At 47.6% G+C, this 16,704-nt stretch overlaps 1 protein-coding gene across 3 annotated transcripts in view; it reads left to right on the top strand.

Annotated features, from left to right (window-relative positions):
* Positions 1–16,704, top strand: part of PIEZO1 (piezo type mechanosensitive ion channel component 1) — a 153,464-nt gene that overhangs the window by 39,616 nt on the left and 97,144 nt on the right. For all 3 annotated transcript variants that reach the window (XM_038753615.1, XM_038753614.1, XM_038753613.1), the window contains exon 2: positions 14,485–14,580. In XM_038753615.1, coding sequence (XP_038609543.1) covers positions 14,485–14,580 — 96 coding nt within the window. The remainder of the gene's footprint in view (positions 1–14,484; positions 14,581–16,704) is intronic.

Genomic DNA, 16,704 nt, shown 5'->3' with positions numbered 1-16,704 from the left:
TCTCCTTCGTGACCACGACGTCTCATCAGCCACCTTGTCAATTTTTTTCCCCTCTCCTTCATTCCTGCCCTCTTTCCTACCCATCTTTTCCTCCTCCACCTCTTATACTCACTTTCTTTTCCTTTTCCCCATCTATCCCACTCTAGTCACCCTTCAGTCTGGTCCCCATCAAGACTGTCAGGGTTGTGGATCAGGCCACGGATTAAAGGATGGCTTCAGCCCCTCTTAGACCACGGGACTGAGCAGAACAGGGGTCCAACATAAGTTCCGTGTGCCAGTTGGTCTGGGTATTCCCTGTTGGGGCAGACTTGTTTTTTCTGGCAGGGGAGAGGAAGAGGAGGGGGCTAAAGTTGGTGTTTTTTCCCCCCTTGGAGAGCTGTACTATGGTGCCTTGAAGCCCTTCTGATCTAAATTTGCCCCAGGCTGCATTGAAACTTGTTCACCTTCCCATGAGTGTGGGGCCCCAGAGAAGCCAGAGGTGGGGGCTGCCTTGACAGTGGGGAGACTCTTCTTTGCAAAGTGCAAGCAGTTACACCTTGTGGAGAGCAAACCCAGCACCTCTCTGCCCTTTCCCTGTTGCCATCCAGTTCCTGCCTTCCCGCTTCTCTGGAGCCCACTGGGCTGCCCACTACACAAGCTTTAGCTCTGGATGCTTTCCTCCAACCCAACCAAGGCCTCAGTTGGAACAACGTTCATTTCGATTTGGGGACTGATCCCCGGCTCCTTCCCAGAGTTAGCCAGCCTCGTCCACCGCTTCACCCAGCCCGCGCGGGGCTCTTGTCCTCTCAGGGAGGGAGTGAATGTATTCTGGGTGAATTCCCACGAGTGCTCATTTCACCGATTCTGGTTCCCGGGGGGCCCGGAGGGTGGGAGGGCTGGGAGCCTGTTCATATGGCTACTGCTCTGGTGTCCTGTCGGCAGGACTAATTTAAGATGCCAAGGCAGCTGAGCTGCATGTGAGCCCACTGTTGGGTAGGGACCGTCTCTATATGTTGCCAACTTGTACTTCCCAAGCGCTTAGTACAGTGCTCTGCACACAGTAAGCGCTCAATAAACATGATTGAATGAATTAAATGAATGAATGAATGAAATCAAGCAGAAACTCTTTACCATTGACTCGCAGTCATCTCTCCTTATCCTACCTTACTTTGTTGATCACCTAATACAACACGACCCACACACTCCATTCTTCTAACTCCATCCTCCTCACAGTACCTTGATTTCTCTCTAGCTCACTGCTGACCACATCCTCCCTCTGACCTGGAACTCCCACCCGTTTATGTCCAACAGATCACCGCTCACCCCACTTTCAAACACCCTCCTAAAATAACAGCTCCTCCAAGAGGCCTTCCCTAAGCTCTCACTACCTCAGTTTACCCTCCCTTCTGTGTCATCTGTGTACTTGCTTCTATACCCCTTAAGCACTTTGATTTTTCACCCTATCCCCACGGCACTTATGTTCATATCCACTCGTAACTTATATCTGTACACTGTCTTGATTGTAAACTCCTTGCGGTAGGGATCATGATTACCTATTCTATTGTATTGTGCTCTCCCAAGTGCTCTGCACATAGTAAGTGTCCAATAAATGCCATTGATTGATCAGGAGCCAGAGCCCAGCCAAGCCAAACCCAGAAGAGACGGGTAAATGTGTGGTGATGGGAGTGCTAGGGTTTGGGGTTCCCCAAACTCTTTGCCCCTAAGTCTTTCCTTGTGGAAGGAGGATGGGCGGGTAGCATGAAGCGGACCGCAAAACTGCCTTTTTTCCCGAGCAGAGAGAAAGTCACTACCAGATTTCCCCTTTGCTCTGGAGAGAAGGAAAACAGACTCCTGTGTATTCGGGCGATGGCATCAGGGTGTGGGGGTGCACGTGTGTGCCCCTGCATGCTCGAGTCCCCATCCCTCACTGCCACCTTGTTGTTGCTGGCACAGGAAGTGGCATATTTTCTCCATGAGCTCAGAGATGGAGTAAATTTGTAGTTAGCGACCAGCCACTTGTTTTGTGGGGCGGTGTGAACTGCGGAGGTCACCAGACCTGGAGTTCTGACTTCCCGGTGGGCGACCTGGAAGGTCTTGGGCTCCTACGCTGGAATGGGAGGGGATGGGTCAGATTTAATCCACACAAGGGGCCTCCAGCCCCTCCACCCTTTCACCTGTCTTCCCTCTCACCCCTCGTTTCCCCCTCCCTACTTTTCTTTTCCTGCTTTTGCCCCCAACTCTGATGAGGAGCCAGAACTTATATCACTAATTTATTTATATTAATGTCCACCCCCCCCAGTCCAGATTGTAAGCAGGGTGGCTTAGTGGAAAACATGTAGGCCTGGGAGTCGAAGGACCTGGTTTTAATCCTGGCTCCACCACGTACCTGCTGTGTGACCTTGGGCCAAGTCACTTAACTTCCCTGTGCTTCAGTTCCCTCATCCGCAAAGTGAGGACTCACTATCTGTCCTCCCCCTTTCTTGTGAGCCCCATGTAGGACTGGACTATATACTGTATCTATCCCAGCGCTTAGTACAGTGCTTGGCACATAGTAAGCACTTAACAGATGGCACAATTATTGTAATTAATAATAATAATAAGCTCCTTGTGGGCAGGGACTGTCTACCAACACTGTCATATTGTACTCTCCCAAGTGTTTAGTTCAGTGCTCTGCACACAGTACACCCTTAATAGGATCGATTTATTGAAACTTACTTCGGTTGGTAGGTCTGTTTAGGCTCTCTGTCAGACCCCAGTGTGACTTTTCAAGAAAACCAAAAAGGAACTGATTTAATCAATGTGACAGGCAAGAGAGGGGAGGGAAATAGCCCTGGGCTTCTGCGATGATGAATAACCTGTAATCCCCTGGTCAGCAGCCTGGGAAAAACCTGTTGCAATCACTACTTTGGGGTGAAACTGGGGTGAAATATTCCAAGTGCTGTATTAACCAACTCCCCTTCCTGATTTGAGATTAGAAGGCAACTCTGATAATAATAATAATAATGGCATTTATTAAGCACTTACAATGTGCCAAGCACTGTTCTAAGCACTGGGGAGGTTACAAGGTGATCAGGTTGTCCCAAGTGGGGCTCAAAGTCCCATTTTACCTCCTCATTTTACAGAGGAGGTAACTGAGGCCCAGAGAAGTTAAGTGACTTGCCCAAAGTCACACAGCTGACAAGTGGCAGAGCTGGGATTTGAACCCATGACCTCTGACTCCAAAGCCTGGGCTCTTTCCACTGAGCCATGCTGCTTCTCTTGCTTCTCTTCTCTGTGCTTCTATTTGCACACTTGGCTCTGCCTGTGCCTTCTGTGTCTGGGGACTGGGTGGCCGAACCAAAGTCTTGGAGGGCCTTGGGCAGAGGTTGGTTTGGGTGGGTGGGGTTGTCTTGGGTGGAAACCAGCTTGGAGTGATGGGTGCCTCCACTCCCCTTCAGGGCCTCAGCCACTTCTCTTCCCTGATGCCATCCCAGAGGGGAGGAGAATATGCCCATTGCTTATGGCCTTTTGGCATCCAGCCCATAGACCATCTGGGAGAAGCCTAGGCCCCGGTACTCTCAGGGACGGGAGGAGGGCCTGAATCCCCAGTCCCTCTTTCACTTGGGCTGGTTCATCATCTTCTTCCCCTTCTGTCTCCAGGGAGTTTCCCAAACTTTCCCCTTTGCTCCTATCCCCTCTGATTCCCAGTTTAGAGCCATCTCAGAGATTCCTTCCTTGAACTCAGCCCAGGAGGAATTAGTCAGTAAGGATGAGGGGAGGCGGTTCCCTGACCATACTCATCCTTTTTGTCACATTTCCAACTCCTAGGCTTGTGAATTGGCATGTTTACACACTCTCTTTCTCTCTATCTCTATCTCTCTCATTCATTCATTCATTCATTCAATTGTATTTATGGAGCACTTACTGTGTGCAGAGCACTGTACTAAGCACTTGGGAAGTACAAGTCGGCAACATATAGAGACGGTCCCTACCCAACAGCGGGCTCACAGTCTAGAAGGGGGAGACAGACAACAAAACAAAACGTATTAACAAACTAAAATAAATAGAATAGAATCCAGGTCCTTCTAAATCCCAAGCACATGCTGCTTATCCATTCATTCATTCATTCAATCGTATTTATTGAGCGCTTACTGTGTGCAGAGCACTGTACTAAGTGCTTGGGAAGTCCAAGTTGGCAACATATAGAGACAGTCCCTCCCCAACAGCGGGCAATCCCATCATGCTGGTGGAACATAGGCCAAACTTACTTTTAAAGCTGCTCGCTGGAATTTCCATGCTTCTGACACTGCTAGATGTATCAAAGTGCCAGTTCTTTCCTTTGATGAATTTCAATAGTCACATAGACAGAGATTGTAGCTTCTTAAGGGAGTTTCTGTTGTGTGGAGGGATTTGAATCTATTCTCCAATGGGTCCACTGGATTGAGGTTCTGAGTGTTTGTCCGGGACCCTAACCATTTTAGAGAGAGAGAGAGTGAGAGTTGGGTGGGGGTGGATCCAAATTCGGTGTGGCACTTATCCTGCAGCCTAGCCCAAACAATCAGTGATCATCATCATCATCATCAATCGTATTTATTGAGCGCTTACTGTGTGCAGAGCACTGTACTAAACGCTTGGGAAGTACAAATTGGCAACATATAGAGACAGTCCCTACCCAACAGTGGGCTCACAGTCTAAAAGGGGGAGACAGAGAACAAAACCAAACATACTAACAAAATAAAATAAATAGAATAGATATGTACAAGTAAAATAAATAAATACAGTAACAAATATGTACTAACATATATACATATATACAGGTGCTGTGGGGCAGGGAAGGAGGTAAGATGGGGGGGATGGAGAGGGGGACGAGGGGAGAGGAAGGAAGGGGCTCAGTCTGGGAAGGCCTGAGTGATAAATAAGTGATATATAAGTGATATTTATTGAGGGCTTACTGGGTGCAGAGCTTTGAGTGTCTTGGTTTCCTCCCCAAACCAAGGCTGGGGGAAACATGAGGGGCTGGTAGGTCTAGAGGAGAGAAAAAAGAATCATTTAGAGTTGGGGAAAATGGGGTCAATGTAAAGGGAGGAACTGTGGTCATTTTTTTCCAGGAAAGAGAAGGCTGAAGGGAAATGTGCCTATCTTTTCAGAATAACTTTCTTTGTCTTCCCCAGTTCATTCATTCATTCATTCAATCGTATTTATTGAGCGCTTACTGTGTGCAGAGCACTGTACTAAGTGCTTGGGAAGTCCAAGTTGGCAACATATAGAGACGGTCCTTACCCAACAGCGGGCTCACAGTCTAGAAGGGGGAGACAGAGAACAAAACATATTAACAAAATCAAATAAATAGAATAAATATGTACAAATAAAATAAATAAATAGAGTAATAAATCCATACGAACATATATACATATATACAGGTGCTGTGGGGAGGGGAAGGAGGTAAGGCGGGGGGGGATGGGGAGGGGGAGTTAAGTCATAGTACCCCAGGGGTGCCAACCCAACACCTGCCCTTAATGTTTATGCATTTTATTCTTAACCTCAGCCCTTCTGTATGCATGTCAATATTTTTCCTTTTTTTGTATTGAGAAACAGTATGGCCTAATTGGAAAGAGGGCAGGCCTGGGCGTCAGGGCACCTGGGTTGTAATCCTAGCTTCACCACTTGTCTGCTGTGTGACCTTGGGCAAGTCGCTTAATTTGTCTGTGCCTCGGTTTCCTCATTTATAAAGTGGAAATTCAAAACCTGTTCTTCCTCCCCGTCAGACTGGGAGCCCCATGTGGGACAGGGACTGTGTCTGATCTGATTATCTTGTACTTACCTCAATGTTTAGTACAGTATCTGGCACGTAATAAGTGCTTGACTAATAGCGGAATCGGTCAATTCTGCAGAATTGCTAGTAGTGTATTTGAATATAATAATAATAATTATGGCATTTATTAAGCCCTTACTATGGGCAAAGCACTGTTCTAAGCGCTGGGGAGGTTACAAGGTGATCAGGTTGTCCCACGGGGGGCTCACAGTCTTAATCCCCATTTTACAGATGTGGTAACTGAGGCCCAGAGAAGTTAAGTGACTTGCCCAAAGTCACACAGCTGACAATTGGCAGAGCTGGGATTTAAACCCATGACCTCTGATCTGATTATCTTGTGCTTACCTCAATGTTTAGTACAGTATCTGGCGCGTAATAAGTGCTTGACTAATAGCAGAATCAGTCGAGTCTGCAGATTTGCTAGTAGTGTACTTGAATATGTATTCATATATTCAGTTATTTCATATACTAGTTCTATTTCCTGATCTATTCTTATTCTTCCTCCTGCTGTCACTATTTGTAAATATATTTTGTGTGTGTTCCCCCGCTAGATTGTTTTAGATATAGTTGTCCTTCACATCAGAAGACACCAATAATGGTGAAATGAGAGAGAGAGAAAGAAGACCAATGCGGGATCCACAGTCTCCATCCCATTGGACACACAAAAAAGTTGTCCCCTGTTGTATGATTGTGTTTAATATTTGGAGCATCCGATAAAGATTTCTCTTTTGCCTCTTTGCTTCTCTTCCCATACGATGCTTTTACTTGTCCAGATACTCCCTTCTTGATGGTAGCACCCCGTCCAGATCATCATCAATCGTATTTATTGAGCGCTTACTGTGTGCAGATCCGTCCCCAGCAGTTTTCAGCAGGAATGCAACATTATCTGTGGCTCTGTTTTACTGTATCCTTGAAACTCTTCCTCTATCCTCCTTGCTTTTGGTTTCCAATTTCAGCTCTCCGTACAGTAGCTGTTTGGGTATCCCACTGTCGCTCACTCTCTTCACATGTCAGTGAATCAATCAGTGGTTGAGCACGTACTGGGTGCAGAGCACTGTAGTATATATTTTTTTATTATGGCATTTATTAACCGCTTACTATGTGCAAAGCACTGTTCTTAGTGCTGGGGAGGTTACAGCGTGATCAGGTTGTCCCACGGGAGGCTCACAGTCTTAATCCCCATTTTACAGATGAGGTAACTGAGGCCCAGAGAAGTGAAGTGGCTTTCCCAAAGTCACACAGCTGACAATTGGCGGAGCCGGGATTTGAACCCGTGACCTCTGACTCCAAAGCCCGGGCTCTTTCCACTAAACCATGCTGCTTCTCTAAGCACTTGGGAGAGTACAGTATAAGAGTTGGTAGACACACTCCCTGCTCACCCCGAGCTTACAGTCTAGAGGGGGAGATGGATATTAATATTAATTAATTATGTTGCCAACTTGTACTTCCAAAGCGCTTAGTACAGTGCTCTGCACACAGTAAGTGCCCAATAAATACAATTGAATGAATGAATTTATTTTATTTGTACATATTTATTCTATTTATTTTATTTTGTTAATATGCTTTGTTTTGTCGTCTGTCTCCCCCTTCTAGACTGTGAGCCCGCTGTTGGGTAGGGACCGTCTCTAGATGTTGCCAACTTGTACTTCCCAAGCGCTTAGTACAGTGCTCTGCACACAGTAAGTGCTCAATAAATACAATTGAATGAATTTATTTATTTTATTTGTACATATTTATTCTATTTATTTTATTTTGTTAATATGTTTTGTTTTGTTGTCTGTCTCCCCCTTCTAGACTGTGAGCCCGCTGTTGAGTAGGGACCGTCTCTATATGTTGCCAACTTGTTCCCAAGTGCTTAGTACAGTGCTCTGCACACAGTAAGCGCTCAATAAATACAATTGAATGAATGAATGAATGATATGTACATAAGTGCTGTGGGGCCGAGGGAGGGGTGCAACACGTAGCTGTGTGGCTCAGTGGAAAGAGCACTGGCTTTGGAGTCAGAGGTCATGGGTTCAAACCCCTGCTCCGCCAATTGTCAGCTGTGTGACTTTGGGCAAGTCATTTCTCTGTGCCTCAGTGCCCTCATCTGTAAAATGGGGATGAAGACTGTGAGCCCCCCGTGGGACAACTTGATCACCTTGTAACCTCCCCAGTGCTTAGAACAGTGCTTTGCACATAGCGCTTAATAAATGCCATTATTATTATTATCATTATTATTATTATTGTTAGAACAGTGCTTTCCACATAGTGCTTAATAAATGCCATCATCATTATTATTATTATCGATGCTAGGAGGCTGTCTGTGTTCCGGACTTTCAGTGTTTATGAGCGTGTCTTGCCATTTGATATTAAGTATGGTCCATGCATAAAGTTGGTGGAATTGCTCAAAGGCATTGGATGTGACATTTGTGTGGAGTCCAGGTGTCTCTGCTATCGAGAAGGTTGGGCAGCTCTCCAGCCTCAGAAATCAGAGGTCATGGGTTCTAATCCCGCCTCCACCCCTTGCCTGCTGTGTGGCCTTGGGCAAGTCACTTCAGTTCTCTGGGCCTCAGTTCCCTCATCTGTAAAATGGGGGTTAAGACTGTGAGCCCTAGGTGGGACAGGGACTGTGTCCAACCCGATTATCTTGTATCTACCCCAGTGCTTAGATCAGTGCCTGGCACATAGTAAGCGCTTAACAAATACCATTATAATTATTATTATAGCTCTGTAGAACTTTATTTGGCCTGGGGCCTGATACCATGCTGCTGCCACACTCTGTTTGACAGTCTTCTTAATAATAATAATAATAATAATAATAGTAATAATAATGGTGGTATTTGTTAAGCGCTTACTGTGTGCCAAGCACTGTTCTAAGCACTAGGGGGGATACAAGGTGATCAAGGTTGTCCCACATGGGGCTCACAGTCTTAGTCCCCATTTTACAGATGAGGGAACTGAGGCCCAGAGAAGTTAAGTGACTTGCCCAAGGTCACACAGCTGACAAGTGGCGGAGCCAGGATTTGAACCCATGACCTCTGACTCCAAAGCCTTTGCTCTTTCCACTGAGCCACACTGCTTCTCAAGGATATGTTGGCCTTCTTGATACCGTCTTATTTTCTTATTGATCACTGCATCGTCGGGCCGGGTACAGCCTAGGTAACAGAATACCACTGTAGCCTTTAGTTCCGAATTGCCATTGTGAATTTTTGGTTACAACCACTAGATTGTAAGCTCATAAAGGGGAGGGAACATTGGTTCTGCGGTATACTCCCCAGCTCCTAGTACAGTGCTTAACACAGAATAAATATCGATTGAGCTTCTAGAAGATATAGTGAAACATTATCATCTTCAAGCGTGTTTATGGAGCACTTACTAAGTAGAGGGCACTGTACAAAGTGCTTGAGAGACTACGAAACAACAGAGTCGGTAGACAGGTTCCCTACCCACAACGAGCGTACAGAATTGCACATACTAGCCTGTGAAAGAGTCCTGGCTAAAACGCGCTCTGCTTTCTGAAGAGCAAATCCTCTCAGATTAGTTGTTGGCCCCTGTGATACGGTGGCTAGTTTGGCAGAGGCCAAAGCAAATGGAGGACCAGCAGTTATCTGGTTGATTGGCTCCATGTCAAAAGCCCAGATGGATCATTTGGGTCAATAACAGTCCACTCGGGGCCTGATTAATCAATTAGGTGGTCACGTGGAGGGGGTGGATAATTGCCCGCATTCCACTTTCTTGGGCCTGGGCAGACCCAGCCATTAATGGACCAGCCTGAGAGGCCAGGAGGAAGTAATCCAGGAGTTAAATCAGTCAGTCATATTTATTGTTGGAGAGCACTATATTAAGTGCTTGGGAGAGTACAATATAGCAGAATTGGTAGACCTGCCCACAGTGAGCTTACAATCTAGAGAGTGAACCTAGTTGAGGTTTTGACTTGGTCCCACCGGACTTTCCCGTTGACAAACTGGGGAAATGTGGCTGAATCGGGAGCACAACTGGCTTGGGGGCGGGTCAGATTGGCCGTTGGCTGTTCAGAGCCAGCCTCTGAGAGCTGCCAAGTGCAGTCCCACGGGTCTAGGATGACTTGATACTTTCATGAATGATCTGGGTTCTGAGAGAGAGAATCTGGTCATACAGTTGGGTGGCTCGGCCACCCCTTGGAGAAAAATATTCAAATTCAAAATGATCTGGATAAGAAGTGAGCGGCGGAAGAGTGTGAGTAAACTGGGGGCGTGGGTGTGGTGCCTACATACAGAACTGATGTTATCCACCCTCAGACCCTGTTTCTTTCTCATGCTCCATCCAGCCCCCCTGCGTTTTGAACTCTGTTCTGGTTGCTTAGCATTTAGAGTGCTCTGCCAACATCCTGGGAGTGTCAGGCTTGTTCAGAGAGAACACCAGGAATCAAAACCTTTTCCCCTCATCCAAGTCACCAACCTGATGCGACAGGAATCAGAACGGGGTGAATGAGGCTTCTGGGCTCTCTCTGAACAGGTCTGGGGCACCCTGCGAAGCCAGGGCCCGAGGGGGAGACAGATTCTTCAGGAGCAAAATCAAGACGGGGCCCAATAGGCAGGCTGAACCACTTTGCCTTAAGACATCACCACAGGGGCGAGTCAACCCGTGAATAATTGAGAATTGGCTCTAAAACCGTCCCCTACTGAGCCTTCCTGTGCTTCCCTGCCTCTCCTTATTCCCAAATTCCTCTGAAGAGCTGAGGCCAGGCTACAGAATGACCGTGGTGGACAGAGAGGCCTGGGGCAGCCACGCTGAAGATCTAAACTGGGGGTGGAGGGGTGGTATTTGTTGGGGAAAGGGAGGATGCCGATCAATCAATCAATCAATCAATCAGTCGTATTTATTGAGCGCTTACTGTGTGCAGAGCACTGTACTAAGCGCTTGGGAAGTACAAGTTGGCAACATATAGAGACAGTCCCTACCCAACAGTGGGCTCACAGTCTAAAAGGGGGAGACGGTCCTGCTGTCAGGGGGTTCCCAGTGCTGGAAGAGGTCTCGGGGTCCCAGGAAGAATTGGACAGGAGAAGCTGGGGGAGAGGTTAGTCTCCCGGGGCTGGTCCGGGGAGAGGGAAAGGGGGTCTGTCAACCGGTCTCACCCACAATTCCCATTTGGGGGAAAGTGTTTGGAGAGAGAAAAAGCCTCTCCTTCTCCTCCCTGTGCCCATGGGCCTCCAGGACAAGGTCCCAGTGTGGCACAGCGAAGGGAGAGGTGACCACAGAAATGCAGATGTCTCTTCCTATGGCCGGGAACGTGGGCAACCCGGGGCAGAGGGTGTGCAGTGCCAGGGGAGGAACAGGCCACTCCTGTGTAGTCAGCCACCCAGCAAATGCCCACAGTGTTTTGGGGAGGAAAGGTCTTTGGCTGACAGCCCAACCCTCCAACCTTGTTTGTTCCCACTCCGATCCTAGTCCCGGCTCTTTCCCTGGAGGAAGAAACAATCTAGCTGGTTTTTTCCTGTGTCTTCACCTGTGAAAGATTCATTCAATCGTATTTATTGAGCGCTTACTGTGTGCAGAGCACTGTACTAAGCGCTTGGGAAGTACAAGTTGGCAGCGTATAAAGACGGTCCCTACCCAACAGCGGGCTCACAGTCTAGAAGGGGGAGACAGACGACAAAACAAAGCATATTAACAAAATAAAATAAATAGAATAAATATGTACAAGTAAAATAAATAAATAAATAGAGTAATAAATCTGTACAAACATGTATACATATATACAGGTGCTGTGGGCTGGGACCACCCCTCCAGCCCCAAATCGACCCCCTCAGTGCCCTCCCTTTCCCTCTCTCTGGGCTCTGCCCTTGAGTCTTCTAAATTGTAAGCTCACTGTGGGCAGGGAATGTGTCTGTTTATTGTTATAGTGTACTCTCCAAAGTGCTTAGTACAGTGCTTTGCACACAGTAAGTGCTCAATAAATATGATTGAATGAATAATAATAATAATGATAATGGTATTTGTTAAGCGCTTACTATGTGCCAAGCACTGTTCTAATCACTGGGATAGATACAAGGTAATCAGGTTTGTCCCACGTTTGTTTCACAGTCTTAATCCCCATTTTCCAGATTAGGTAACTGAGGCTCAGAGAATAATAATAATAATGATGGCATTTATTAAGCACTTACTATGTGCAAAGCACTGTTCTAAGCGCTGGGGAGGTTACAAGGTGATCAGGTTGTCCCACGGGGGGCTCACAGTCTTCATCCCGCTGCTACTGCTGATCGGGCTCAGCCATCAACCACAAACACCTCCTTCCCTGGGTCCGACCAAAGGTCAATCTGGCAAGCTTGAAGCTACAGTGTGATAACTCCCATCCTTAATATCCAAAAGTCTTCCCAATTTCCAAGGTACCAGAGAGAGAGTTCCCGAGGGGATTTTTCTGGGAACTGGTGACATCTTTCAGGGCATCATTAAGAGGAGAGTGAAGAGGTATCCCAGAAGCTTGCCGCTCCCTAGCCTCATTTAGGAAAAGTCCTGCTTCCGGGTTGTCGAATCCTGCTTCTAAGCTTGATAGCTTTTCTGATTCCTTCACTCCAAATTCACGTAGTCTTCCTCATCTCTTCTAGACTGTGAGCCCGTTGTTGGATAGGGACCGTCTCTCCATGTTGCCAACTTGTACTTCCCAAGTGCTTAGTACAGTGCTCTGCACACAGTAAGCGCTCAAGAAATACAATTGAATGAATGAATGAATCCCCATTTTTACATATGAGATAACTGAGGCCAAGAGAAGTGAAGTGATTTGCCCAAAGTCACACAGCTGACAGTTGGCGGAGCCGGGATTTGAACCCATGAACTCTGACTCCAAAGCCCGGGCTCTTACCACTGAGCCACGCAGCTGGCCCAGGGTCACACAGCAGACAAGCGGTGGAGCCGAGATTAGAACCCGCATCCTCTGACTTCCAAGCCTGTGATTTTTCCACTAAGCCACTCTGTCCATGGGGTGTGGAGTGAAGGCCAAAGTCTGTGGGGAGTGAGTGGGCTGGAGTCGGTGACCTCCCCATTGGCCCAGACCCTTTCCTTGTACTGGTCGGTGGGGCAGGGATGAAGAGGGAGGAGGACCATCTCTATATGTTGCCAACTTGTACTTCCCAAGCGCTTAGTACAGTGCTCTGCACACAGTAAGCGCTCAATAAATGCGATTGAATTAATAAGGACTGTCTCTATATGTTGCCAACTTGTACTTCCTGAGCACTTAATACAGTGCTGTGCACACAGTAAGTGCTAAATAAATATGATTGAATTAATGAGAACCGTCTCTATGTGTCGCCAACTTGTACTTCCCAAGTTCTTAGTACAGTGCTCTGCACACAGTAAGCACTCAGTAAATACGATTGAATGAATGAATGACCTCTTGGGGAGGGCTGGGAGGACCTGCCCACTGGCCGTTAAGAGACTGCTGGGGACCCCGAGCCCGGGGGACTTTTGACCAAAATCCAACATGGAGCTTCAACTCTGCTCCTAATCAATCAACCGTAATTATTGAGGTCTTACTGTGTGCAGGGCACTGTGCTAAGTGCTTGGGAGACAGAGTTGGTAGACACATTCCCTGCCCAGAAGGAGCTCACAGTCTAGAGGGGAAGAAAGGCAGTAGTATAAATAAATAAATTTTAGCTATTCATTCATTCATTCAATCGTATTTATTGAGCGCTTACTGTGTGCCGAGCACTGTACTAAGTGCTTGGGAAGTACAAGTTGGCAACATATAGAGACGGTCCCAACCCAACAACGGGCTCACAGTCTAGAAGGGGGAGACAGCCCAGCGCTTAGAACAGTGCTTTGCACATAGTAAGCGCTTAATAAATGCCATCATTATTATTATTAAAACAAAACATATTAACAAAATACAATAGATTTATTTATTTTACTTGTACATATCTATTCTATTTATTTTGTTTTGTTGATATGTTGGTTTTGTTCTCTGTCTCCCCCTTCTAGACTGTGAGCCCACTGTTGGGTAGGGACTGTCTCTGTATGTTGCCAACTTGTACTTCCCAGGCGCTTGGTCCAGTGCTCTGCACACAGTAAGCACTCAGTAAATACGATTGATTGATTGATTGATTAACTGCTCTGTGCCTCAGTTACCTCATCTGGAAAATATTAAATCCTCCCTCCAATTTAGGTTGGGAGCCCTGTATGGAACAGGGACTATGTCCAACCTGATCATCTTGTATCTACTCGAATGCTTAGTACAGTGCCTGGCAGCTTACCATTTAGGCAATGAGAGTATCACTTATTACTCTATTTGTTACTCTGTTTATTTATTAATTTTTTTTGTACATGTTTATTCTATTTATTTTATTTTATTCATATGTTTTGTTTTGTTCTCTGTCTCCCCCTTCTAGACTGTGAGCCCACTGTTGGGTAGGGACCGTCTCTACGTGTTGCCAACTTGTACTTCCCAAGCGCTTAGTACAGTGCTCTGCACACAGTAAGTGCTCAATAAATACGATTGAATGAATGAATGAATGAATGTGTACATGGGGCTGAGGGGGGCGGTGAATAAAGGGTGCAAATTCGAGTGCAAGGGTGATTACAAAACATATTAACAAAATGAAATAGATGTGTACATGGGGCTGAGGGGGGGCGGTGAATAAAGGGTGCAAATTCGAGTGCAAGGGTGATGGGGTCAGGGAAGGATCGGTGGGATTTTGACCCCTTGGCTTCCCTCCACCCGTGAAGCTCCTAACCCGTTCTCCGTCTTTTTCTCCCCGCAGCCTGCCTGTTCCGGTTCAATGCCCTGTCCCTAATTTACCTGCTCTTCCTGCTGCTCCTGCCTTGGTTCCTGGGACCTACCAAGCGCAGCGTCAGAGGTAAGGGGAGCTGCTCCTGCTGGCTTTTCCACAGTGGCCAGGACGGGTATTCTGCCTGGCAGGAGGGGTGCCAGGTGAACTCCCCCCAAAATTCATGCCTAGACCCCAGTCTCCAATAAATTTGGATTGTTGGTGTTTCCAAAGATAATAATGATGGCATTTGTTGAGCGCTTACTATGTGCAAAGCACTGTTCTAAGCACTGGGCAAGGTGATCAGGTTGTCCCACGGGGGGGCTCACAGTCTTCATCCCCATTTTCCAGATGAGGTAACTGAGGCCCAGAGAAGTGAAGTGACTTGCCCAAAGTCACACAGCTGACAGTTGGCGGAGCTGGGATTTGAACCCACGACCTCTGACTCCAAAGCCCGGGCTCTTTCCACTGAGCCACGCTGCTTCTCAAAGATCCAAACCAACCCCCCACTATAAAGTTACTCAGGCTAGAATGGGTTAGGGCCCTGCGTGAGGATGGCACGCAAATTCGTGAAGCGTTCCATATTTTTCTATTTATTTATTTTATTTGTACATATTTATTCTATTTATTTTATTTTGTTAACATGTTTTGTTCTCTGTCTCCCCCTTCTAGACTGTGAGCCCACTGTTGGGTAGGGACCATCTCTATATGTTGCCAACTTGGACTTCCCAAGCGCTTAGTACAGTGCTCTGCACTCAGTAAGCGCTCAATAAATACGACTGAATGAATGATTAGTTAGAGGCTAAGAATCGATTGGGGTTAAATTCATTCAATCGTATTTATTGAGCGCTTACTGTGTGCAGAGCACTGTATTAAGCGCTTGGGAAATACAAGTTGGCAACAGAGAGAGACGGTCCCTACCCAATAATGGGCTCACAGTCTTGAATGCAGGAGTTGATTGGTTTGATTGAGAGGTGGTGGTTGATGGTTTAAAGGTTAAGTTGATGTGTTCACACTTGGCCTTCGCTGTTGAGTATCAGGCGACTTTTCTGCTGATTTCTCCCCCCCTCCAGCTGGGGAAGGGATGGGTCTAGGTTGGCAGGAAAGGCTGTGTGTGGTGGTTTGGGGGGGGCGGGAGGGCACAGCTGGCCCCAGCTGGCCCCAGATCCAATAATCCCTTTTCCCAGGACCTGCCGGGGGCCCCAGCCCACCCTCCGTCTGAATGGCTCCCAACATTGGCCTCCTAAGACAACAGCTCAGTGATCCACGATCAGACAGAGTCCTCCCGGGCCCCTCTGCCAAGAGCTCTTTGTCGCATTTAATATTTCATGCCCTTTCGTACAATTTGAAACACTTTCCCCCCAGTAGGCAAAAGCATCGATTTGCAGCGGTGAGAGGAGTGGGAGCGTTGGGAGAGAAAAGAAAGGGACAGCTGGGGGAAAGTGAAGGAGAGGGGAGGGGAAGGGGGGAGAGACAGACGGACAGACATGCTCCGAAGGACTTTCCGCCCCCTCTCCTTCCTCCAGCTCCTGCAGTGAGCTCCTTCAGAGATTCTGCCTGCTGCCAGGCTTCTCCAGGTGGGAGAGGAAAATGTGAGCTCCTCTCTCTCCCCATCTCTCCCCCAGCCGGGTCCCATCCCCACGTCGCTTCTGGATTTATGAGTCGCCCAGCTGCCGGGGGCTCTCTCCCCCTGCCGCATCTGGTGGAAGGTCTGACCGTGGATAATGTCCTCGAAGAGCTTTGGCCCCTGGCTCACCTTCCCCTCCCAAGAGGAAAATATCACGCAGGCTGGAGCCCTTGGCCGGGGCTGCGAGGTGGGGAGGATGGAAACCAGGCGCCCAGGCAGAATGGGGGTGAGGGGGCGGGCGGGGGGAGCCGGAGGACACACTGGCTCGGGAGAAGACGTGCTCTGACCTGCGGCCCCAAGACGGGCTGAGGAGAGGGAAAAGAAGCAACGGCAGACTGGCTTCAACAGAAGTCTCACTTTTTCCCCCCGATCAGTTCCAGTCAACTCCCCTCAACTTATAGATGGAATTAATTTACGGCCTTTTCCCAAACGTTGAAGCCAAGGGGTGATTTGTAGCCTGGGTTGGCTTATATTCTGCCCAGCATTATAATAACCAGGCCTGGAAAATCCAGTCAGTAGGTGGCTGCGGACGCATGGTTACAGGAAAAGACTCCTGTTTCCCGACTCAGATTATCTGGAAAGCTTGG

This window comes from Tachyglossus aculeatus, chromosome 11 (genome assembly GCF_015852505.1).
Source record: "Tachyglossus aculeatus isolate mTacAcu1 chromosome 11, mTacAcu1.pri, whole genome shotgun sequence".
NCBI lineage: Eukaryota > Metazoa > Chordata > Mammalia > Monotremata > Tachyglossidae > Tachyglossus > Tachyglossus aculeatus.
Note: the sequence above shows the minus strand (reverse complement) of the source record. Positions and strands in the feature narration are given on the sequence as shown.